The sequence below is a fragment of the Rhagoletis zephyria genome, unplaced genomic scaffold (assembly GCF_001687245.7).
Source record: "Rhagoletis zephyria isolate East Lansing unplaced genomic scaffold, Rhagoletis_zephyria_1.1 Rzeph_scaffold_00123, whole genome shotgun sequence".
Lineage (NCBI taxonomy): Eukaryota > Metazoa > Arthropoda > Insecta > Diptera > Tephritidae > Rhagoletis > Rhagoletis zephyria.
The window spans coordinates 115,342-141,119 of record NW_016157207.1 but is presented as its reverse complement, the minus strand read 5'-3'; the positions used below and the strand labels follow the sequence as shown (position 1 = coordinate 141,119).

Below are 25,778 nucleotides of genomic sequence, written 5' to 3'. Positions count from 1 at the left end.
CGCTCGAAGCGACAAACTTGAAAAATTATTATATTTATTTATTTTTTTTATTGCGGTGCAATAGTTCTTTTTTGAGAATTGCANTCGAAGCGACCAACTTGAAAAATTATTATATTTATTTATTTTTTTTATTGCGGTGCAATAGTTCTTTTTTGAGAATTGCATCGGGCTGCAAATGTCGCATGTATCCTTCTGACTTCCATCTTCACAATCTTGCAGCATGGCAAGATCGTTGTTTAAACACCGTTGATTTCCAAGGAATTCTCCATTCTCATTCTTTTGGTTGTTTCTGAATTTGGAGAACGTGTAACGTCAGCAACGTTTTTCGAATTTGTTTTTGTAATTCATTTTTAATCCTTTCTTCTGTGACTGAAATAGATTTTGAGGAGGAATAACGAAAGAAGGTTACCACCTCTATTTGTATTTTTTTATCATTTACTAATGCTAAAAGAACTCAAATACCAGACCCAAGGTTTGATCTATGGTAATTAATTAATTTTTCAATGGGTGGCTTTGCTCGTTTAGACATTTCCCTCATTTGGTACCAAACTTGTTTAATTTGGTAAGCGGTTTGTTTATTATTCGAAAAAGACTTTTAATTGGGAATAAAAAATATTTGGACAAGTTTAACTGGTAAAAAAAAAACTGTTATTTTCGGTCCCTTCAATATTCGCATTCGCAAAAGATCTGCATTGATTATTGCGAATGCGAAAGCGAATGCGAATATTAAAATTAATGCGGAATATTGTGATTAATGAATTCAAACCAACTGAAAATTCATAACTTCCGACATTGTCTACTGGTTTTAATAAATGGTACCTAGTTTTACTTGAAATTGAAAATTCTTTTCGAAACAATGACTGAAAGAGACTATTTGGTTTTGAAATTTTAGAACAAAATGCTGTCGAAGTGAGAAAAATAATAAAAATTTGTGTTAAGTTCAGACTTATTCCAAAAGTTTTCAACACATTTACAACGCCCTTACAAAACTAATTAGTTCTTCAGATAGTACATATATTCTTCTTTCCAAATTTGTGTACAAAATTTAAAATTTGGACATATATGGTTTTTGTTAGATAAGGTGCTGAACTTTAATAAAAAATTAATGAACTTTAAAAAAAAGCAAAAGAAAAGTGGTCAAAACTGGTAAAAATATTGGTGTGCTTTTGTCGCGGGCTCAAGCTCAAGGGTTGTCTCGTAATTTGGTTTAGATTCGATTGGATCATGAAAAAATTAACGGTACTCCTAAATTTGTATATGAGAATTGAAGTTAGTTGTGTTTTTTACTTAAAAAATACTTGTTTAATTTAAAGGAGTTTTAATAATAATAATTGAATTAATTTCATGAAACTTTTATACTCTTATGTGCATATTCTTCGATTTCTCTTTTCTGGTTTTCGATAAAGATTGTGATTTTTCCAGATTGACTAATTTTTTTAATATTTCGAATACCGAAAAAATTAACTGAACTTGTAACTTTATTATGTAGCTCATTTTGCTGGAACGAATTCGAAGTTGGCAAATTAAATCTTGGAGTCCTTGTTATGTTAAGTACACTGTATATTTTAGGACAATGTTTTCATTCACATTAAAACTTTTAAGAGCTCTCAAGAAAAATTCATATAAAATGACGTACCAACTGAACCCAAAAATCCACCCTTTGTGTGCGCCAATGATATGGACATTTAGGCATAAATTTAGATAAGAATGCGACATTTGTTTTCGTTTTGCCCTGAAGTATAGCTCATCAGCGATGCCAACTTGCGGCCAATTCCCCGATTTGCGGGGAATTTGTCTCGTTGGGAGGAATCGAGGAATCGCTGCATTTTGCGGGGAATTTTGACTATTTAATTTTAAGTCATAAAATAACATACCTAGAGTGCAGCATTCTTTTTGTAAAATTCTATTTTTTAGTCACAATTGCAACTCTGCCAATTTCACATTAGCAACATTACAAAAACATTGATGTCAGCAATCAAAGCGAATTTTCAGTACAGTTGGGAAGCGCACGAGTGAGTTAATTCAACAGTTGGCCATTGAATTGATTGAACTACATAGTTCGAAATTTTAAGTGAACTATTTGCTCCAGGTTGCCGTTTTTTTAATTTTACTTATTTATTTTTATATCAATTACAGCCGTACCTAAATTAGCGCGTTGAGCGGTTCGCTTGTATCTTTATCTCTCTCTGACGCATTAAATTTATATACGCTAGAAGAAGAGAGGCCGACAGGCTTAACGCTTGACGCGCTTATTTAGGTATGGCTCTTAGACATACATATTTTTATGAGAAATTAGTAAAAAAAATAAAACAATGTTTAACACCTTCATCCCCTCCTAAAAAACAATAGAAATACATACATATGTACATATGTAGGCATGTGTCTATCTATGTATGTTGTTGTTAGTGAAGTTTTCGTGGTGATGGCGGTTGAAGCGACTTTGGGAGTTGCCGGCGGCGCACCGTTACAGTTCTTGTTTTAATTTTATTTCATTTTTGGTTCCAAAGTGTTGTTGTTGTTGTTGCTGGAGCATCTCCACGCCAATCTCTACGCCCAACTTCCGCTTGTAATCAAACAGCGAAAAGCAAGCGAATCAAAAACAAAAATAGAACATCAAAACAAAACCACTAAACAGTGGAATAGCAAAGGCAAAGGAAGATGAAACAATTTTGTACAGCAAAACAACAATACGACGAGTTGAACGAACGCTGCGCGGTTTCGTTTTGATTTCGGATTTGGGTGGTTCACTATGTAAATAACGGAGAACGAGCGAATAAACTGTGGACTGCAAGCGGAATGGAACAGTCGAAAAGAGAGGGAGAGACGAGAAGAAAGATGCCTGCTGCAGGAGGAAAGAGAGAGAGAGAGAGATGGGGACTTGTTCCCCAACGACACCATTTCGAATGCATTGCTGAAATTCTTTTCAAATTACACGTAAAGTACTTATGGATTTGTATTTACAAACCTATCTACACATTTATCTATCTAAATATCATTTGTACAAAGTACATACATACATAAGTATGCAAATACATACATACTGACAGCTTGCAGGCACTTATTAATAAAAAATAAACATTTTAATTTAACTTCGCTAATGCAATTCGGCACAACAACACGAAATGAAAACAAGTGAACCCACGTTGCCACACACTTAAAAAAATTAAGCCAAAACAATGGAAGAAAACACCCAAAAGTTGACGAAACTCACATCGGCCGGTAGTATAACGGTATGTTTTCTTTTAAATAAACCCTCGTAAGTCCCCAATTTATTCCTTTCAAAACGTACAAAAATTAAGATTTTAATAAAATTCGGTGTTGAGTAGTCGCTTTTTGAAAAAATTTCAGATAATACTGGAAATATACGCTTGCCTGCTTTGTTGGACTCGGCGGTTACAGCGCAAATCAAGATGGAAAATATTTGTTAATTTTATGTAATTTGAGGGTACATATATGTACATATGTATATACATGTAAATCTTAAAAACTTTTTCAGACACAACATGTTTATTTCGACCTTGAGCACCTTAAATACCCAGTTTTGAGGTTTCCACGAATGTTACCGCGATGATATAATGTCTGCTATGTGTTCCGTAACCAGAGAGCAAGATAACTATCTACGTAAAATTGTGTGAGGTTTTCTAAAACCCATTACCGATATAGATTGCCTTATTATCTGCAAAAACTGCTATACTTAGCTTTTTGTTTAAGTGTAGAGAAATTATGCCAGGTGAAGCAATGAAAGTCAGATGAAGGACTTTACACCGCCTTATCAGAAATTTTTGTCTTTTAAATTTTTACATTTATGTGAAGGTCTGGAAATGAAATTAGAAGTTTGTCGTGTGCCTACATCCAAAAATTGTGCCATTGCCTAGGGATAACATCATGACTTTGCTTTCTCATCGCGCACACAGGGTGTTAGGAAGGTCCATATAAGTACCTGAAACAGCCTTATGTCGCTTAAGAAAAATGTAGTAACTGATATAAGAATCTTACTTTAGTCAAATGCCATCCATTTTTGAGATATCAAAAAAAGACGTTTTTTAGAAGCGTTCGCCAAAAATTGGATTTTACTTTTTCATAGACACAATAAATGAGATTAAAAAAAAATAATATTTATGTATATATATGAAGTAATTAACTTTTTACGGTATGCTTAATTTACTGACATACATAGTTATTCGAAAATATGTAAATAGTTTTTCTTAGGTCGAGATCAAAAATATCCACACAAAACAATTAGCTAAGAAATTTAAAATTTTTCGCAAGAAGCAGTTTATACAAATTGTGTAAAACTAATGCCAAATTTCTACTAGGCATTGAAATGACAAAAAATGTATGCCATTTAAGAAAATGCCATCTGGAAATGAACTTAATGACCATTTTTCCGTTTTTCACACAATGACACCATATTTTTTGTAAGGCCCAACTTTGTCATTTCGCATTTTCGCCATTTAATGCCTAGTGGAAATCCAGCATAAGAGTCTTTCTCGGTAAGTAGGTAGTGTGGTAAACTTAAATGAGGGGTTCCTCAAAATGAAAATGTTGAAATCTAAACTTTACCGCATAAATCATAATACTTTTTTGAAACTGAATACACCTAATTTTTAAAAATTGCAAACTAACAATAATAAGGTCCATTCTGAGCATTTTGGAACATTTTGCCACTGAAATTGAAAATTTTTATTTGCAATAGCTGAAAGAAAAACAGCTACCAGTTTTGGTAATAAAATACCATGTGGCAGCCCAACGACGACGAAAAAAGCAAAACAGAGAGTCGGCCAACGTACGAACGCCGTCATCGTGTAGGGGATTTTTCGCTGTGCGCAAAGGGGAACTGTTTCGTTTTCCTTCCACTGCGTTCGTAAATTTTCTTTCCACTTTTTACGTTGTCTGCGCTGCATTCATCGCAGCTCCATAGCGTTCGCAGCGGAACTGAAGCGACAGTTTATTTTTAAACTTTGTTCGGTTTGGATGTTCGAAATAAAAGCGCTCGCATTGTGAACGCGAATTATAAAATTGGAGCGCCAAACATTTCTTTGAAAAAGTGCAACAAAACAGTTCTTCAAGTTTTAAGCTTTTTGTCTTAAGCCTGAACAAATAAATGCAAAAGGAACTACTAAAAAGGCCAAGCAATAAATATTAGAGTGAAAACTCAAAAGGAATTTTTTCAACAGTATTAATAAAATATTTACACAGCAAAGTGAAGTGTCCAGAATTATTATATGTAGTTAAACTTAAAAAAATCGAAAAGTCTGGTGTCAACTTGAAACCTTTAGAAAATTGTAAAGCTACAATAAAAATTTGTGTGATTAAGGATAAAATAAATACAGTGCAGTTGCTGCAGAAAAAAACGGGATTATTTGCGAAAAAGTGATTTAAAGTAGAATGTGCATAGAAACTAATCCCCGAGTTGTTTGAACTGGGAAAATGACTAATCGCCAACAAATGCATAAAGTGAATATTAAATTACAAGATTGAAGAAAATTCTGTAAATGGCAGTGATTATTCGAATTTATTAAATTCCATTTTTATTTCTATTACATTTGAGTTTTTAATAAAACACAAACAGCCTCCCCAATGAAATGTAAAAGCTGGTCGAATAAAATCAACAATTTTGTTGTGCGTCGCCTGAAATCAATAAAGGTAAATATTTTCTTATTAAACTAAGTAATCAACTAAAATTTAAAATTTTGAGAGAAGCTATTTTAATAATTCCATCGAGCTCTGAAGTAATGAAAGTGGAAAAATACCTACCTTTGTAGGTACATATGTACATATGTACTTCAAATTAAAATCTTAGCGAAAACGCAAAATTTTTTCTAAACATTCTACCTCAATAATTTTGCCAGACCTGGATTTGTAGTTTTTTCTTAAGCCTTCTTAATTAGAATATTAAATGTAAAAGTTAACGTAAAATCAATTATTATTCCGAAACAATAAATAATTATGCAAAACTGAATAACGAAATATGAAAAATAGGCGCAGATTGTAAATACATACTTAGGTATGTACCTATATAAACAACTTTTGCTTTTGTGATTAATTGCGAGTTAAAGCAATTCCAAATTTATAATCAATAAAAACGTCAACTTAATCAAAAATTTTAATTAGCACGCAAATGCCTACAACTAGGTACATATGTATGTAGGTACTTAATTATAAAATACAAAGCTTATTTTTAGACGCGATAACAAAGTAATCTAAATGAGCATTTTTTCTAGTAGGTACATATGTAGGTAATATACAGTTTTTTTTTTAATCAAAAATTTACTGAAAGTTTTTAAATACATAAAGTTTTACATATCTGTACATAAACCTACATACATATGTATGTATGCATATACATAATTGTGGTAAAAGTTGCTGTGGTTTTTTCAGTTGCTTTTTCATGTTCCTTTCGAATGTTCCATACATAAAAAGAAAATATAGTCAAAATCGTATATCAACTTTTTCCACATATGGAAAATATTTTGTTTTGTTTTTGTTATTTTATGGCTTTATAACAATTATATTCAACAATTTTTATAGAGCTTGAGGCCGATTTTAATGAAAAACTTATTGTGGAAAGGTAACATTTTTCATTAAAAACGGCCTCAAGCTCAATAAAAATTGCTGAAAATATTTTGTTTTATTAAAATTTTATTATTTTTTGATAAAAAAAATAGTCATACCACATTAAAAAAACATAAAACTCGAAAGTCTAACTTTGCAACAATTAAAAAAAAAAACCTAAAATTTTCATGGAAATTTCACTCTTTTTATAAAATTTGTCCATGCGTTATATGGAAGAAAATGCGCGATACCTTAAAAAAAAAAAAAAAATTGTCAAAAATTATCTGTATTTTGTAGCGACTTCAAACTTGCGCTTTAATATATTGAAATTGAACGGGCTATAAGACTGCATAAAAAAAACCTGAATAAAAAGTTTGAAATTTTGATGGACAGCTTACGGTTTTTTTTGTAACTGTTAAAAAGTTATAAATTTTGAGTTGTATGAATTTTGTTGTAGTATGAATAATGTTTTTATCATGGTATGAACAAGGTGTATTGAACATAAAAATACATTTTGGAAATGAAGTATATATTTTCATTAAAAATTAAAAGAAATTAAATAAAACAAAATATGTACACATGTACGTTTTTTCAAAATATGTGAAACAAATTACTGCAGGATTTTGACAGACACTGTATGCACATTTTTGTCTGAATTCTATGGTTGCATAAAAATATAAGAAGTCATAATTCGGCAAACTTTTAAAACTTTATTTGCATTTTATGTACATACTTACCGATGAATGTATGTACAAAGTAAAAAAAAACTCGTATTTATGTAGGTACACATCTGCCAAATTACTTATTAGCCGCATTTTACAAAACCTCCGAACGTAATACATTTAGCCTGGTAACGTAAACAGTAACAAAATTTTGTTTGTTTTTGGGAAGTTGATGGGCGAAAATTTCAAACAATTAGGTACAATCATGTTCATACATACATATATACATACATCCATATGTATTTACAGTAGTAAATGTTTTTAACAGACTAACTAACTTTTATTAAAGTGCAAAACACAATGGCAAAAGCCACAAAAAAAAAAAACAAAATGAAGGCAGAAACGTCGAAAAGAAATTCCACGAATGCTGCAGTGGCAACAAAACGAAAACATTAAAACAAAAAAAAGCCAACAGTAACAGTAAAACAACACAAACAAAATGACAATACAATGGCGGCAACAACAATTCCAACGCACAAATCCAGGTCATTGTCGTCGTCATCGACTTTTGGACGGACGGACAGGCGATCGGTATCACTGTTGGGCGGGTAGATATGGTCGGGAGGGCGGTCGGGGTAGTTTGGAAGTTTTGTATGTATTTTTTTTTTGCATTTATTTTTGCGCTGCTTGAGGTCGGATAGAAAAGAGGTGAACAAAATAAAGTTGCAGTAAAAAAAAAAATGCAAAAAGTAGCAAAAGTCTAATGGAATGTACCTACATAAATGAATAGCGAAAAGCAGTTTTATTTTTTTTTTAAAGCAGTAGCAGAAACAAAGTATGTAACAATTTAATTTTTTTTTTTTTTTTTTTTTTGTACATAGCAAATCTACCACAATTCGCACAACAAAAATGAAGTTAATAAACAACCTAAAACCTTGTTTACGTGGAATATTCGAATGTGCTTGTTGTTGTTGTTGTTGTCGTGGTGCTGTCTTGTTTTCTTCGCTATTTTATGTTGTGAAGTTTTGCTTTATTGCCGTTTGAGCGAGCCGCTGGATTTTTCTGTTATTTTGCTCCAGCTTGTATTGCGGTACCAGTTTTTTGTTATTGCCGCCGTTAATGCTGTTTAATGTTGTAGACACAGTTTATTTTCACTCTGCCGCTGGTGGAGTTCCTTTTTCGCTTTTAGCTCTTTCCGCCTTTCACTTGTCGCAATTGAAATTTTTATTTTCATATTTTTTTGCAAATTTTTATTTACACACACATTATTTTTACGTACTTGCTAAGTATGTATGTTTTATACACTCCTGGTGTGAATTTAATATTTTAATTTTCACGAAATTCGAATTATTTTTTATTTATGTATTAAGCTTTATCTGGAGTATTAACTCATTTGTATAGATAGGAGTTGCACAAGGTGTCATAAAAGCTACATTGTCACAAAGTCATAAATTAAAACGTTAAAAATTGTTCATTGTTGCTGTGAATCATTCAAATATATTTTTAAATTTTATAAAATTGATGGCAATATACATTGTACCTACATATAGTATATGTAAGTATGTAGGAAGTTATGACACTTTTTCATATTGACGGATTTAGGATAATGTGGATTAAGTTCATATTTTTTTTTTGTTTTTTTCTCGAGTTCGGGTTTTTTGAGTTATGACACTATTGAAGTAAATGAGCCACATTTAGAAATTGTTATGGAAGTATAAACTATAGATTTCCAGCGATAGAAAAAACAAAGTGCAAGTTGCTAAAAATTACCGTTGATTTCTATAACATTTTTTTTTGTGGAGGTCGTTGTGCATTTTCTTCCATATAGAAATAGACTTTCAACACGCGTTATGTGGAATAAAACGCGTAACACTTCCACAAAAAAAAAAAAAATAAATCTAAAAAATTAACGGTAATTTTTAGTGACTTAAAACTTACACTTTGTTTCTACTAAAATTGAGCTACAAAACTGCATACTCGAAATTCTGAATAAAATTTTTGAAATGATAAAAATTGTTTGAATATTTGTGAGCTTTATATAAAGTGTAAAATTATATATGTTTTTCGTTATGTGTTTTTTGTTATAGAGTTTACTATATTTTCATAAGTAATTAATGAAAAAATTTTTCATGAAAATAATTATGAGTACATATTATAGATAATTATAACAAGGTGTACACGTACATTTGACACTGCCTGCATGGATGAATTGATAACCTTCCTCTTTTTTGACGTCGGTTAAAAAACGACTGTAGCATTTTGTCTTTGGAATAGGTATTTAAAAAAAAAACTTGAATCGTATTAGATTTTGGATTTTGATTTTGTAAAAAAAAAACTTGATAAGGCTAGAGAGATAAACGATAAATCTAATAAATAGTTTTTGTTTTGATTTTATTGATTTCAGACGAAACACTAAAATGGCAAATATTCTGATAACTAATATTACAATAAATAAATACATAGTTCTTTACAGAGTAGAGTTAAATTGGGTACCTACCTAAAATAAAGCACAAACTTTGTTTACTTATCTATGGCTCATCCTTCATTAATCTTATTTGCCTGCCATTTGCATGTACAGTCAGTCAATAAAGTTTGGGTACAGCAAATTTTTTACAAGACCGGCAACTATTTTTTAAATATTTTACTTTTCGCAAATTTTTTATTAAAATATGGTTAATTATACAACAAAAACCCCAAAACTCAGAGTTCCAAACTTTACGCAAAGTTAAATAAAATTCTGTCCAAAAATAATGTTCGAAAAATTTTCCTAAAATCAATGTTAAGTCCTAGCTTCCTCATACTATACTAAAATTCAACTTTTTTCTAGAGACCGTAAATATAAAGTGCAATATTTGAATGAAATTTTGCAGAATTTTCTTTAATTTTGCACATATATAGTTTGGAACTCTGGTTTTTGGGGTTTTTGTTGGAGAAACCATATTTTTATAAAAAAAATTTGGGAAAAACAAAATAGTTAAAAAATAGTTACTCGCATTGTAAAATATTCGCTGTACCTAAACTTTTAAATGAGCCAACGAATTCACCACCCAAACTCAGATTAGGGTGAAACTGGCCACTGTGCTTTAACGGCGGACACCTGAATGGCCCAGTGTACTTTTTACATAAGTAATGGCGTTTTCTGTTTTGTTTGGAAAATTCGCAGATGCTGCTTTTGTCGTAGCGCAAAGTGTACTTGCAGCAGGAAATATTTTCTTTATCGGTTCTCTTCCGTTCGCGCCCTTTGCAGGCTATTTTTTTTTTGTTTTTTTTTTATATATTGCTTTTTGTTGCAAATACATACATACATATTAGGTACACACTCGGAACAGGGTCGTTGTTGCATGCACCACACTTACTTTTCCATACACATTTACACCATATGCACATACATGCACACAGAGTCTTTTGTGTATGTGTGTGTGTTTTTTATTTTATTTTAATGGCGTCTGCGCCGCAAGTACATTATTTATGGCTGCTCTTTTTCAATTCCGCTTTGTACTCCCTTTCTCCCTCTTTTTCTTTCCATATTACTTCCGAAGTACCCTCACACCTTTCCATGTATGTATGTATGTATGTATTTATCATTGCCCTCGTTGCCTTTTCCATGCAGCAGAACTCTTTGTTATTTTTCACTCCTTGTGAATGTTGTCGTCAGACGCAGTGATGCCAGACATTCTCTGTTAAAAATCCCACGAAAATGGGGAAAAAATCCCTCAATTACCCACATCTTGAAAATTTATCCCACAAAATTCCCAACGAATTTAAACATATACATGCTTCAGTAGTAAAGAAGTAAAATTCATATAAAATAATAATAATAGTTTGGCGCTTACACATATGTGCTTTTCCTCCAATTTGTGCGGTCCCCTTGATGTTGTCACACAAAGGGGAGGGACCTACAGTTTTACGCCGACTCCGAATGGCGAGTGTATTTTTATGAGAAGGTGTTTTTCATGGCAGGAATACACTCGGAGGTTTGCCATTGCCTGCCGAGGGCCGACCGCTGTTAAGAAAAAACCCCTTTTTCTGCATTTTTTTCACTCATTCAATTTTTCACTTTCATTTTTTTGCTCACTAACTGCTATTTAACATTTCATCAGATAATTTGTTCCGCTTTTTACATGAAATACCAGTTACAACTGAAAAGATTCTTTCTTACTCAGCGCTTGAATTGGTTAACGTAAGAAAATTTTCGAAATTGTCCTTATACTTTTTAACAATTATATACCATTTCACTCCACATCACATCTTCAGAACGATTAATTACGTAAGAATGTCGAATATTCTTGAATTTTGATCAATTATGCAACAATAACTGCGTCAAAAGGAAATCCCTTATTAATATGAAATGTCCCTTCTGTCCCTTTTAATAATTTTTGATGGAAAATATCCCTCAAATAGGGAAATTACCCACAATCTGGCATCACTGGTCAGACGTAAAGGAAAATTACCATTCTCTGTTGTGTTCTGCACTTCGCATCTCTTGCCTTCTCACTCTTACACATTCGTCGCTCGCCTTCTCCCTCGTACCCGTCCATTGGTGTCATCCGTCAATGACGACGACGACCACAACGACGATGACGACGAAGCAACCTATGTAAACTGCAGCTAGAAGCGGCAGCCGTGTCAGCTGCAGCAGAGCGTCGCAGTCGGCAGTTACAACACTGGCAGCTGCTGGTGCAGCCAATGCAATACATAATGTCGTTGCAATGAGTGCCACCACTGCCATCACGCCTCCGTCACTTTGTCTTCACTTCCTCCACACCAATGCTGCGACTCTGTTCGGTGCGGCGGCCCCGTTCGCTGCTCGCTGCTCGCCCCACGTCCAACACCACCCCACCTCTCAGTGCTATTTGTTTTGACTTTTAGAGTCTGTCTGTGCGACTATCTGAGTTTCCTCGCCGCTCGACTCTGCTGGCTGGCTGGCTTTTGTTGTTATTCAATACTTTTGTATCTTTGTTGGTGTTATTGTTTTGGGTTTTTTGTTGGTTGCCATTGCTGCAGCCTAGTTTCGGTTTCAGTTGATTTAATTTCAGTTTCTGTTTCTCCATATCCAAATCGCTTTGGTACCTTTCTGTGTTTTGACGGCAGTTTTTTTTTTTTTGCGTTGTTGTTTGTGTTTCTGCCCGCCCATTCGTCTGCTCAACAGATCACCTTTTACTTTGGCTGATTATCTGCGAAAAGTGTTTTTGTAATTTATTGTTGTTTATTGAAGTAGATTCAACTATGAGCGTATGTATGTATGTACATACATATCGCACACGATCTTCAAAAGTGACACAACTCAAAATTTGGCATTTTTGAAATTATGCACAGAGCTTTTATTTACCTTGCAGCAAAAGCTGCAGCAAGTTTTTGTTATAATTTATCGAAAAAAAACCTAAGGTCAAGTCTCCCTTGCCCATATGATTAGCATGTGCTAAGAAATAGTTTTTTTAGTTGTGTAATTTTGAGTTGTGACTCTTTTGAAGACGGTGTGCGATAATATGTATGTATGTATGTATGGATGTACGGTTGTATCTCTGTTGTATTAGTTCACNCATGTGCTAGAAATAGTCTGACGAACGTGTAATTTTGAGTTGTGACTCTTTTGAAGACGGTGTGCGATAATATGTATGTATGTATGTATGGATGTACGGTTGTATCTCTGTTGTATTAGTTCACCTTATTTCATCGTTTTATTTTTATCTCATTTTCCGTGATTTGCTGCTTCAGGCTGAGTTATGTTTGTAGCTTAGCTGGTTGTCAGGGTGTCTGTCGGTGAAGGGTGCCCTGGGTTGAGGGGGTTTTGTTTTTTTTCAAAATTTTTAATCATCCTTCGCGTGTGTATTCTGTCGTTCATTTCATTTCAGTGGCGACGTCACTCATTGCTCTGCCCGCGTTCGCTTTGGCCTCTTTTTTTTTTTTTGCTGCTGGGGTTTCGTTTTACAATTTTCACTTCCTCGATACATACATACATATGTACATATGTACTTCATTATATGGGGCTAGAATATTCCCCTTTCACGTCTGTTTGGATGGCCTTATTGCTGTTGCTCTGTATATACCTACACTTATAGCCGAAAAAATAAGTACATACATACATACATTCCCTTATCCTTCATAATTTTTTATTTAATATTTATCCAGCCATTTTTAGAGTTCTTAAGGGTTTTGCCCAAAACTTAATTTTTTTGCCCTCTCGAATATAAAACTATTATTTTGGCGATGTACAGATGTATGAATGTACATAAAATCGTATCATATGAGGTTTTCCATCGGAAGGTCTACCGCGAAAAAAAAATAATAAAAAAAAGCAAAAAAATGGAGCCCTCGTATCGGTTAAATCGGTTTTAGGTTAAAATATCTCGGAAACCAGAGTCAATTGAAATATTTGGAACTCGGATTCGTACTCGGAGCATCAAAAACCTTCGCTAAAGTATACTCCGGTTTCTGAGTAAGAGGTTCGGCTCGTTTTTTGTCGACCTGTGTTATTAATCGTGCGATGTATCTAATATAAAACTTACTTATGTCAAATTACACCATATCACGTAATGTGTCAATCTTTGGGTTGTAAAAGAAAATTGAAAGTTGTATTAATTAAACAAACTCTAAAAACGACTAGTATTACTCCAAATCATATTAAAACAAGTTTCATGAAAAGAGCTACACAAGGGTCCAAACTAATAAAAGAAAAAAGAAATAAAATCTTATTGAAACGTACCTCTACGACTGTCCCGTACGTAACTATGGAAATGCCCATATGGGCATAAATTCAAGTATATAAGTTCGCTTGTACTTAATGGCATTGCAGATGTCTGATTGCCGCCNCACGACTGTCCCGTACGTGACTATGGAAATGCCCATATGGGCATGCATTCAAGTACATATATAAGTTCGCTTGTACTTAATGGCATTGCAGATGTCTGATTGCCGCCAGTTTATTGTTTAGTTCCCACAGTCAATGCAAGTGGGTTGCCGTTTTTGTTTTGGCTTTGTTGCATTTTTTTCAGCCCGTTTGTGCGGAGAAGATGGGGAGCAGTCCAGTTTCGAGGCTGATTAAGGAGCAACGGTTCATTCAACGATGCAACGTAAACATGCTCTCTCTCTCTCTCTATCTCCACTTGAGCCTACACACACACACACACGTACACATTCACATGAAAATTAATCAAAAGAATTCATTGCTCCATTTTCGTTACATTATGCATGTACATACATACAGACATACTATGTACATATGTATGTATGTATGTATGTAACTTCGGTGATTTTATGTTTCCGTAAACAGCTTTGAGGTTGTTTAGCTGCAACGTCATGTTTTCGTTTGTAAAGATTGTTATTGTGGCTTGTTGCAAATTCGAGAAGGTTAATTGAAAGCAACAAAAGGAATGCAAATAAAAAACGAAAGCAAAAGCAGCAGAAAAAAATTCGCAAGCATTCCATTTGAAAGGCGGCGGGCGCACACACACACACATGCACGTACAGTGATGGGGCCTCAATGCTTCTCCTCCAACAGTTGCCCACCTCCCTCCCCTAACCCCCCCACACACTCCCACACACACACGCACGCCCAAATATAACCAGCATTCCACACTCGATGACTTCAAAACAAGTGTATGTAGCTGCCATTGAGTGCTTGGTGGTTGGTGGCGCATTCCCCTGCCTCCCCACAAGTTTTTCAACGGCTTGAATGCTACTCGCGCTCTTTCGACCACGCGCTCTCTTTGCATCTCTCACGGCCCGATATGAAAATGTGTTATTAAATTCATTGAGAAACAACCGTAAGCTATGTTTCCGCCGTTCGGACGTTGTGCTCCCCCAAAAGCTGTGCGCCACATCTTCGTCATAGTTGCGCTCGCTCAGTCGCGAGTCCAAACGACCCGTCGCACACAAGGCAAAAGCGACGATTTAGCTGTACAAAAATAATTAACAAATAAAATTGATTTGGGGTGTGGGAAATTAATATTATATGATGGTTCAAAAAAAACAGCGGTCGGCATTCTAACTCATTCAAACGATTCAGTAAGCTAAATTTTTGTGAGGGCTCTCTAAACGACTCAAAAAAAAAAAAAATGAGGGTACTTTTTTATCATGACGGAATAACTATTTTCTGGTTTATTTTATTGAACTTATTTAAATAACTACAATTTAAGACTGTTCGATACACGTAAGCTAAGCAAGTACATAATGCAAAACGTTGCTTCATAACTAATACAGTCTCTTAGTTAGTCAAGCATTAAGGAACGTTCATACGTATTTTTTCTAGATATTAAATATCATCGCAATTTTCCATTTTTATCCAGCTAAATCGTCACTTTTGCCTAATGTGTGTCGCCGTAGCTAAAAAGCTCACTACACACTCGCTGCTTGCCAACGTTGCGAGAGCTTGAACGTCATTCCATGCCCGCTCAATAGTTGCTCGCCTTGTACATCTATTACACACTCCTCGCCTCTGGCACTTCTTGTCCTGGCAAATGTATGTCGGTATGTACTACATACCATACATATGCATATATGCATACATTTGTGTATAGAATTGGACGTTTGTGTGCATGGGGCGCCACAAGATTGAGAGCAGCCGTACGAAGTGCAAATATACGACAACGAATTTGGAGCTCCTACTAAGTAATTGTTCGCCTCTTGATGGTACCCTTGTATGAATGTGTGTAAGTGCATAGCTGTGCCAGCACAGCTAGCAGACTTGGGGCAGTTTTGCTCGCTCCTCGTACAGCTTCAGCAGGTCGTCGTGGGTTTCGTTTATTCGGTTACGAATGCTTCTATTTTTTCATTCTTGATTAGTTTGTGTGGCGCTTTTGTCGAGACGGACGTCTTTTTGAACTAACAGTAGGGTGCACGGAAAAATACTACATATACTATACAGTGCTAAAAAAAAAAAATTTAAAAAAAGAGAGAAAAAAACCAAGAAATTGTGTATAATATATAGCTAAAGTTTCTATACATATAAGTAAATAATATAAAAAAATTGCAAATTGTGCAAAGAATTTAGCGAAAAGTTGACAGAGTCAAAAGAAATATAGTCCAATTAACAGAATAAGGAATCGAAAAGTATAATTTTACTCAAATGTGAAAAGTGCTTCGGTGCGAAAAAGTGAATGAGTTTTTTGTTTCTGAATTTTTTTTTGCTGCGGAAAAACGAGAAAAATAAAAGGTGATTTTTGTATTTTTTGCTATTGATTTTTTCTCATTTTGCTGGTGGGCTCTTAGCGAACACTCGGTGGCGCTTCCTTGGGCGACTGCGGCAAACGTGAAAACCTATAGTCTTGGTGGCATAACGTTCCGTTAGCTAATCGGGTCTTTGCTTTTTGGCAGAAAAAGGTACAAAAAGCCAAGTTCTCGAAAAATCGCACAGCGATGGTAGTTTTTGGGGGAAATATTGCAACAAAAAAAAAAATCAAGCGAGAAAAATGTTACAACTTAGACCAAATTTTGATGGATATGTATTTGTAGAAAGAAGTAAAAAAAAATAATTAAAATACAAAAACAGCAGTATGTATGTATGTATAAGAAAAAGTGCGTCAACGAATTTTCCATACGCAGACTATACCTATGGAGAGCTCGTTGTGCGCTCCCCGTCGCTTGGCTCTGCTCGCTCTCCAGTAGACATCGTTTCTGCTCATTCGTAGATGTTTTACATTTACGCAAATCATAAATGCCTACACGCTGTTGTATAAAGATTATTTTTTTATTTGACGCACTTGAAAAGCGTAAAACATAGCAGCCAAACGCCAAAGTACGCGTAGTAATTGGGAGGGACGAGTAGAGGAGAGTCAGCTACGGTTTCAATTGAAGAGCAGCGAGTAGTGCTCATAGCTGTTTAGTACACACCATAAAAAACGTTTACCCTTCTACATGCATACATAGATGCCATCAGCGACATTACACTAAGCTTTTACTAAATACACACATTTTGGGCCTTCACACGTACTTACTATGTATGTATGTATGTATATCTACATAAATCAAATGTACTACGCGTTTACTATCGCACAACTACTCTTCGTACTTCTACGCCATACCCCTTTAGCTAATGCCACTAATCGTGTGTACATATGTATGTAACTGCCGCCTTTACTTCACCGCTTACCTCGCTTTGGTGCTCTACCTCCCCCCGCCCCTTCTTCCACCCGAATGCGACATTATGTATTGTTATGGAATTTTTACTGCAGAGCGCGGCCAGCGGCTGGTTTGTCTGCCTGACTCACGCACGCACTGCATTGCCCCACCCGTCCGCCGTCCGTCTTCACAAAAATGTTCTTATAAATCGTTCTCTTTTCCTACACATATGTACATACATAGCTCATTGTGCGTACGGCTGTCCATTCCACCCGCCTTAATTTCCTCCTCCCAACCATTTTGCTAGATACTTCTTCATTTGCTTGTTTTTGTTTTCGTTAGTTTGTCGTCATTCCGGCGCAGTGAAATAGCATTAGAGTGGGACACTAAAATCCATAGGTCGGTCGGGGCGCGGAGGGGTTAAACACGCAGTGCGTAGTTACTTGCCTTTAAAAACGTGGCTTGCTAGCCTGGTGTCAGTGTATTCACATACATACATACAAAAGTGACCAAAAGTGAGCGTTCGTTCGGCTCTCTCTGTGTCTCGTGGTTTTGCCTGACGTTGCGTCGAGCCGTAGACTTTTTATTGCATTGGGAGCTTGTTTTGGTTTGGGTTCCATTGCTTTTTTAGCTGAAATGAGGGATCTAGGGGGTGGTGTACGTGAAAACAATCGTAAAAAACTCTACGCACACAAGAACAAAAATCGCTGCAAGAGAAAAGACAGCGAGCGAGAGTGCGTGCCATTACGGCAGCACAAGAAAAGGGGTATGGAGAGAGCAAAGGTTGCAGATCGAATTCAATATTGAGTTGTTCGAAAAATTGGTGGAACGTAGAAATTCCAATGTTTATGTGCTCTGCACTTTAAAAAAAAAGAAGACGAAATTTACTTAAAACTGTCGGTTTAAGGTAAAAATAAAAAAGTTGCTAGTATTTTTAAGTTAAAAATTTGTTTGATAACAGCAAAAGGCAAAAAAAAAACTCGGAAAAGTTTTTCTACTTGCTGTGTGTAGACTTTAAACCACAGATAATCTGCATATTCCGAATAATTTAACCATTTACGGTTCGTTAGTGCCACACAGTACGTTGTTTCTGTAGCTGTTATAGCGATTTCGTGAAAGTGAAAATATGTACATACAAAACAAAAATGTCGAAATATTTCATATCTTTGTATTTGGAATTGTAATTTAAATTTTTACCAACTTTTTACTGCAAAGAGTTTGCTGCATGCGCTTTAATTCCTTTGTTTTCCACTTGCCTTCTGTGATTCGTGTGTTTGCTCATTAATTCCTCGTCGACTTTCTTTTAATCAAAATTCCTAGTTTGCGTGTTGCAGCAGCAATCAAAACAACTACAACGCCAAGAAGAATAAAAAAACAGAAAAACAACGTCGCATCGGTTAGTGCAAATGGAAAAGCTGCAACAACAGCTGATTCAGGTATTTTTCAAGAGGCAGAAGCAGAAGCAGAAGCCTGCGTTGGGTGGGAAGTGGGTGGACTGCACAAACTCGCTATGCAACGAACGAACGTGCAGCATGCAATCTCAAAATGGAAATATCTACATACAAACATACATACATATGGTAATATGCCGTGCAACAAACGAAACATTTCGCCAAAAGAAAATAGCAATTATTTACAAATATTAATTAACTACCTAAATACCGACTCGAAGCACTGACACAGACACACACCTGAGCGCATCAACAACAGCGGCTCTTTTCCTACATATTTCAGTGAACGTTCTCAAAGAGTAAAACGTTCGGGAGAGGCCTAAGAAACGCAAAACAAATATGCATGCGTTAATTTGCCGCAATTTGCGAATTTAGCAAAATGAACTTTGGTAAATACGCAAATTCGCTTGCGACTTGGAGTTTTTTTGCGCATTGCAGTTGTGAAATTTCGCGTTTAAAATCAACTGCGGTGCTCTTAAATCAAGTGTATCCGGTAGATACACTTGTTAGTATGTACATATGTATTGAGGAAAGAACGAAAGCAAAAAACGCCTATTTTATTGTACTGTAAGATAAGCAGCCATAGCGAAAACACAATGGTAGGTACGCTATTCGCACATATTTACTACGCCCATAATACGTGCTTCTGCTTTTACTTACACACATACATACATATGTACGCATGCAGAAAAATGCAAAATTTTCGCGAAAATGAAACGGAATAGCCTTTTTTTTAATACATACATACAGTGGTCGTAATAATTATATCTACCCGCATCAAATTTTGACAAGTTTTAACATATTTTTTTTGTTTTTTTTTAATTTTGGTTATTTTTTTAAATAAAAATATAGTTCATTCTTTAAGAAAATCCGTATACATCCAAGTTTCAAACTGTGCACAATATTAAATATAAGTCTCCATCCACATCGCAATAAAAGATTTTAGTTAGTTACAGCTTTTTTTTATTTCTGCGACGATTTTCATGTGTATGTTCGCCAGATGAGATCTAGTTCGTTCTGCATCCCTTTTTCTATAGTTTTGAACCAGTTCTAAATTCGTCATTTTAGATATAGATTTCTAAAATTGCTTTTTAAAAGTAGCACATATCGCTGCTTTTGAACTGGTGGCGATCTAGTTACTATCGCCTACAGGGTGTGTATGAAACCACTAACACAAATTTACAATTCCCCTGGCCGTTTCATCATAATCAATAAGTACATAGTAAGTATGTATCAGGTTGCCACACATTTTCCTCTATGCTCACGCCCCCTGCCGCCTGCCGCCTGCCACCCTATCCCTCCCTATCCCTCTTCGCGCTAATAGACATTTGTTTTTAAATTAAGCTTTCTGTTTTATTAAAAATAGTCGAAAGTGTCGTGCCGTCTGTTTGTGACATTAGTCGGCGCAACGATCGTTTCACACTTGGGCAACGCATACGACAACCATAAATTAGATTAATTTTAATTTTATTTAAATGTCATTTTCGTCTAGACATTAACGGCAACATCAGCATCAGCAACAAATACAGTTTTTGTGCCAACAAAATGTATGTATGTATGTATGTACATATGTAAACAGAACAACGGTAAAAACATAAACACAAATGCACATCTCTTCATTAGGGTGGGTGGACTTAATGTTCAGAATCGATAGATGCACACTTAATCTCACATATCCATTATTAATGGTAAAAAAAAAATCTCTTAATTTTTTTGGCACTGAGTACATAAATTGACAAGAAAAGCTTTTTATTAATAAATTTGAATATACTTTTTACTGGTTTTTCATTAACTATTAAAATCTCAAATTTGTCAATTACAAACTACATAGTCACACCTTAATGTACCCAATAGCAAAAAAAAAAAGACAATAGGGGTATTCACGATCCGGTGCATGTGGTCTAGCATGGTGCATAGACAGCATAAATATCAATCATGCTATCTATGCACCATACTAGACAGTATGCACCGGATCGTGAATACCCCTAATGATTGAATTTTTGCATTTGCCTGTTTGTTGAAAGCTATCTGCCGTGCCTCGTTGTTGTTGTTGTCATTCTATTGTGGGCGTTCAAGACTTTCGCTTGTTGTGTAGGTGGTGTTTGTTGCCGTTGGAAAACATTTCAAAACTGTTGCACAAACAGAAGAAAGACAAGAAATTCTGCTCGCCATAATCCAACGTAGCCAAAACAAAAAAAACATTAAGAAAAATAAATAAGTGAAATTAAAAATATATTGGCGCTTACATTTAGCACTTGGCTAGTAGGCATGTAGATATGTATGTTGACATTGGAAAACGGCTACCCAATAATCAGAAAATCCAAGGTTCAAGTAACTTGATTAAAAAGAAAAATCGAACAATAGCCTACCCAAGAAGCCAGCCCCCTCCGCGTATTTCCCTTTTTCGTTTTTGTTTTTGTGTTCCTTACTTTCGTCAATACATACATATGTACATACAACTGCAGATCGGCAATGATTTCATTCCGCATGTGTTGAAATGTTTTTGAAACATTTTTACGCCGCCGCCGCCGCCGCTCATTAGCGTTGTAGCGTTGCAAGTCAGCCAGCCATTTCCACTTGTCTGCGGTATTTATGCATTTTTCGAAAATATTTGCCCGTTAAATATAAATGCTGCTAAATATATCGGCAGGCAGAGAAATTAAATCATCGCTCTATGCACACGTTCGCTCAAAATGAAAAGTGAAATTTGATCAGAAGCCAGCAGCCAAAAGCAATTATGAATCGAGGAGCTGAGGCTGAGGCTGAGGACGAGAACGAGGTAGTAGCGTTTAGTGTATAGTACTTGGTGCATATTTTTAGATATTATCGAGCGAAATACAGATGTGTTGAGGAATTCCCTAAGCGTGCAAGTCATGAAATTTTAACTATAATTGGCGAAATGTGTGCAACTATTTGAACATTTCTGAGTAAATTAGAAACACGTTTCACGAATAAATACCGCAAGCACTCGTCGTCGTGTGGCCGCCAAAAAGTCAACGTACGCAATCAGAGTTGACTCTTTTCATTAGCAGCATAGTAGTTGATTGCATCGTTGTTGATCAATGGCCACAACAGTTTACTTATACCGTTAAAAGCAGTTATGCATACAACAGCAGGCGCACATTGGAATAACCCTGCGAGTCTCTAAAGCCATCAACTTTATAGGGGGATAACTATTTAGGTAGGCATATACATATGTACATACAAACACATGGATATCCGGCCTAGTACCTACATATATTAATCGTCTCTCAGAAGCTTAGTCTCATATTGAGCGCCAATGAGAAGAAATGAGAGTAGGGATTGCTGCTGAAAAGTGTGCGTCTGTCTGTTTATATTGGTTAAAGCACTAACAGCAACAACAGCGAAATTCGCGTTGGTATTCGCGACGAATATGAGATCATGATCGCTACCTGTGCAGAAGCTCCCTAATGGCCAACTCTCACCAATACATTATTAAAAGTAAGTGATCAATGAAAGGAAATACTGCTGTTTGTTACGGGTCTGCCTAAAGGATAACTGCCGTTGGTAAGCAGCAGAGGGAAGGTGCCAACTCTGGAGAGGCTTCTTTAGCAGAACTCTTCTGATTGCTACTTGTCTGGTTGGGGAAGAATACATAAATCCCAAATTGTCTGAGCGCAAACGAATGGGCAAAAAGCGGCAATAATAACGCTTTCAATATCTCTCATTATTCGACAAGTAAGCAATAATCAATGCATTTGATATTTGCACACATAACTTTGTGATTGTTTATTTATAACTATACCTACATACGTACATACATACATACATAGCTATGAGCAAAGTTCGCACTAATTGGCTTAAAGTACTACGCCTACTGTAAAGAAAAGCTGTCGCGCTAAGCACAACTAGAGCGTGCAGTCTCGGAACATGTTGGACGTTGCTAATTTTTACCATTTGCAAAATTCTCTTTTGCCTATTTAAATGAAAATGTTACTAATTCTAGCACAAAACTTGGTTGTACAGAAAAATGCCAAATTGCTTACTACCATCCCCCATTAGATATACAAAAAAGAACATCTTTATGTAGTAGTGCTTACGCAGCTGTGAGTGTCTCTTTTTGCCTACCAACTTCTCTCTGAGTGAAGGAGCCACCAGTGTAGTCTGGCCAATTGTTCGGTGAATGACCTCTTGCAAGCGGATCCTTGAACCCGTTTATGAATTAAGATATACAGTTTCAGTTCCCACTTTGTTGTTTCCTCACATACCTACCTACTGAGCAGCCAACCTCTCTTGCCGCCAGAAAGCCGTGATCTTCTTCATATGCACATCACCGGTTGTTCTTTTAATATCCTCTCTTTCGCTTATTATTTTTTTATTGGTTTTCGTACACATGTACATACATGCATACATATATATGGGCACAGTGTGTACATATGTACATAACTATATAAAAAATATATAATTTAGGCTTATGTAGGTGATTAAAAGAACATAACTACATAACTATCAAATTAATCCGCCCATCGGTTCTTAGATACTTATTAGGCTTAAAAAAGTTTTCGTATTTTTATTAAATTATATTGGTTTTAACTCATATAGATACAAAAAGAAAACACACAAACAGCACTTAACAAAAATTTTATACTCTTTTTTTTTTTTTACAGATAAACGGTCAACAGCAGCAACAAATTTTATCGCCGTGCAGCACAATGCCAGCGATGCCCAAAGAAAAGGCCACCGCAGTATCGTTGAATGAAAATAATTTTAGTGAATTGAAATTGAAAGAATTATCCACATCCGCCACCGCCGCAACTGCCGTCATGGCCACCACGGCAACAAGTCGCATGCATCAGCATGCAGCCAACACCCCCACACATCATCTTCCCTCTACAGTACAGACTACAACAACGTTGGGCACAGCGCCTCCGGCACAGCAGCATTGGGCGCAACGTCAAACACAACAACAACAACAACAGCAGCAACAACATCTGTCACACCAGCAACCGCAGTCCCGCAACAGTGTTTGTGGCTGCGGCACTGCGTCCGCTATACCGGAGACGGTGGGCAACATAAATCATGCCAGCAGCAAGTATTTGACAAATGGTAGGCATTATTGTTGTAGCAGCCAGCTTAACGTTCGAGCGTTCGTACTGAATTTTTTATACAACTTTTACTTCTTCAAATTGCAGGACATTCATCACCTTTGGCCGCCGCCGTTGCTTCAGCCCAGCAAAACGGTGCTACATCACCGCAGCATACGCCGACATGTTGTCGCTATCAATCGCAGCCGCAGCAGCAACACCAACAGAATGGATTTAATGGCGAACAGCAACCACAACCACAACCACAGTTTGCGCGCACAAACAACGGGCATGCAGGTGGTGGCGCAGCTGCACCCACCACCGCCGCCATCAACATCGCCTCGGCTCCCACACTCTGCGCCACGGCGTCAGTCTGCGCATCGACCTCCCCCACAAATAATGTAGCTGTAACGCCGCCAAAGAAATCGCCAAACGACTACATCTTTGGCAAGTATATTGGCGAGGGCAGCTTCAGCAATGTGTACCTCGCTGTGGATGTGCATACGAAGCGTGAATATGCAAGTAAGTGTGAAAATACAGAAAAAAAAAACAAAAAACATATTTATTTAGTTAAAATCTAAATCTTATATTAAAATCGTATGTATGTACATATGTACATATGTGCGTACACTTGTGTTGAAAATCATTGCTACAAATATCGCCAGCGATAATGCTCAGTGCGATTGTCAGTGGAACAAAGTAATGAAACCAAGGCACATAAATACATATGTACACATGTGTAATATATAAAAAAATAAGTAATTTTAAGCAGCAAATCGTGAATGGGAATAGTCCATCTCCACTAGGGTTGCCAACCGTACTATAACATATACTATTGAAAGAAATATTCTTTAAAATAAAAGGTCATACTGAGTTTATTAATTGAACCACAGATCAAAAATTGCAACATTTTTAAAAATACTTAGAAAGAATGAACAAATTTACTTAAACTTATTTCGTTCGTGCTCCTCTATACCTGCAACTTCGACATTCACATAAAGGGCATTTTCTATTATGAATGTCAAATGGCGAGATAAGAGAAACAAAGCTCACCAATAAAATTTAACTTTTGATTTATATTAATTTAAATTTAAATATTGATTGCGTTAAAGCATATGATACTTTCAAAGAATTATAAAGACGTTTTAATTTTTTCTTTTTTAAATATAATACTATATTTATTTGAAATGTACTATATTTTCTCAGATTTTTTTGAAAAAGTACTATAAATTTCTTAGAAAATGTTGGCACCCCTAATCTCCACAACGCTTGTGTTCGCTCGTTTATTTGCGCCTGGCGCCAGCAAAGCGGGTGCTATACACCAGCAATAAACAACACCTCAAGCAGTCAACCGAGATGAAATGCCAAAATTGACAAAAACAAGCAAACAACAAACAACTGCAGTGAGACGTATGTATGTACATAATTATGCAGTGTGAAGAGCAAGAAGGGGAGATTAATATACTCGCGCGCTGATCTGGCTCTAGCACTAGCGCAAGCTCTGGCACCGACTCAAGCCCATAGCTGCCGGCTAGTTACTCTCACATTAATACATACGGGCGCTAGTTAGGTCAATTAGTGAGGAATGTGGCTAGTTGAGCTGTTAGTAGGCAGCTCACAGCTTCAGGCAAGCAAACGAAGCGCGGGCAGCAAGCACCTGACTCCAAGTGCTAATTTCTGTTATTGTCCGCTAAACAACCAACCAACCACAACACAATCAGCTGTGACTATATACTATGTATGTATGTGTTTCTAGATATGATAAATGCAACAGTGGCATTAACAAGTTGTTGGCCTTCTAGAGATTTGCACCCGAGGCTGGGGCGCACAACATAACTAATTCACTAATTCGCCAGCAACAACAGCACCATCACCATCACCATGTCAGCGCGTACAGACAGCTTTCAAACGATCGCGCTGCAATTCGCATGTGACTAATTGTGAAATTAAAATAAGCGCTTGTTCACGATGAAGCGGCAAAATTTAGACGGCTGTTACTTAATGTGGGG

The 25,778-nt window shown here is 35.9% G+C and overlaps 1 protein-coding gene across 4 annotated transcripts in view; it reads left to right on the top strand.

Moving 5' to 3' along the window:
- The first annotated feature begins 4,934 nt into the window (after positions 1–4,934).
- The window catches only part of Pdk1 (Phosphoinositide-dependent kinase 1), a 44,210-nt gene continuing 23,366 nt past the window's right edge, over positions 4,935–25,778 (top strand). Inside the window, exons 1-3 of one of the 4 annotated variants that reach the window (XM_017635777.1) lie at positions 4,935–5,646; positions 23,353–23,791; positions 23,878–24,291. In XM_017635777.1, coding sequence (XP_017491266.1) covers positions 5,581–5,646; positions 23,353–23,791; positions 23,878–24,291 — 919 coding nt within the window. In that variant the 5' untranslated portion in view covers positions 4,935–5,580. Of the gene's footprint in view, positions 5,647–15,948; positions 16,369–23,352; positions 23,792–23,877; positions 24,292–25,778 lie in introns of those variants that run through there. The other 3 variants (XM_017635785.1, XM_017635794.1, XM_017635801.1) reach the window with 3 other exon arrangements.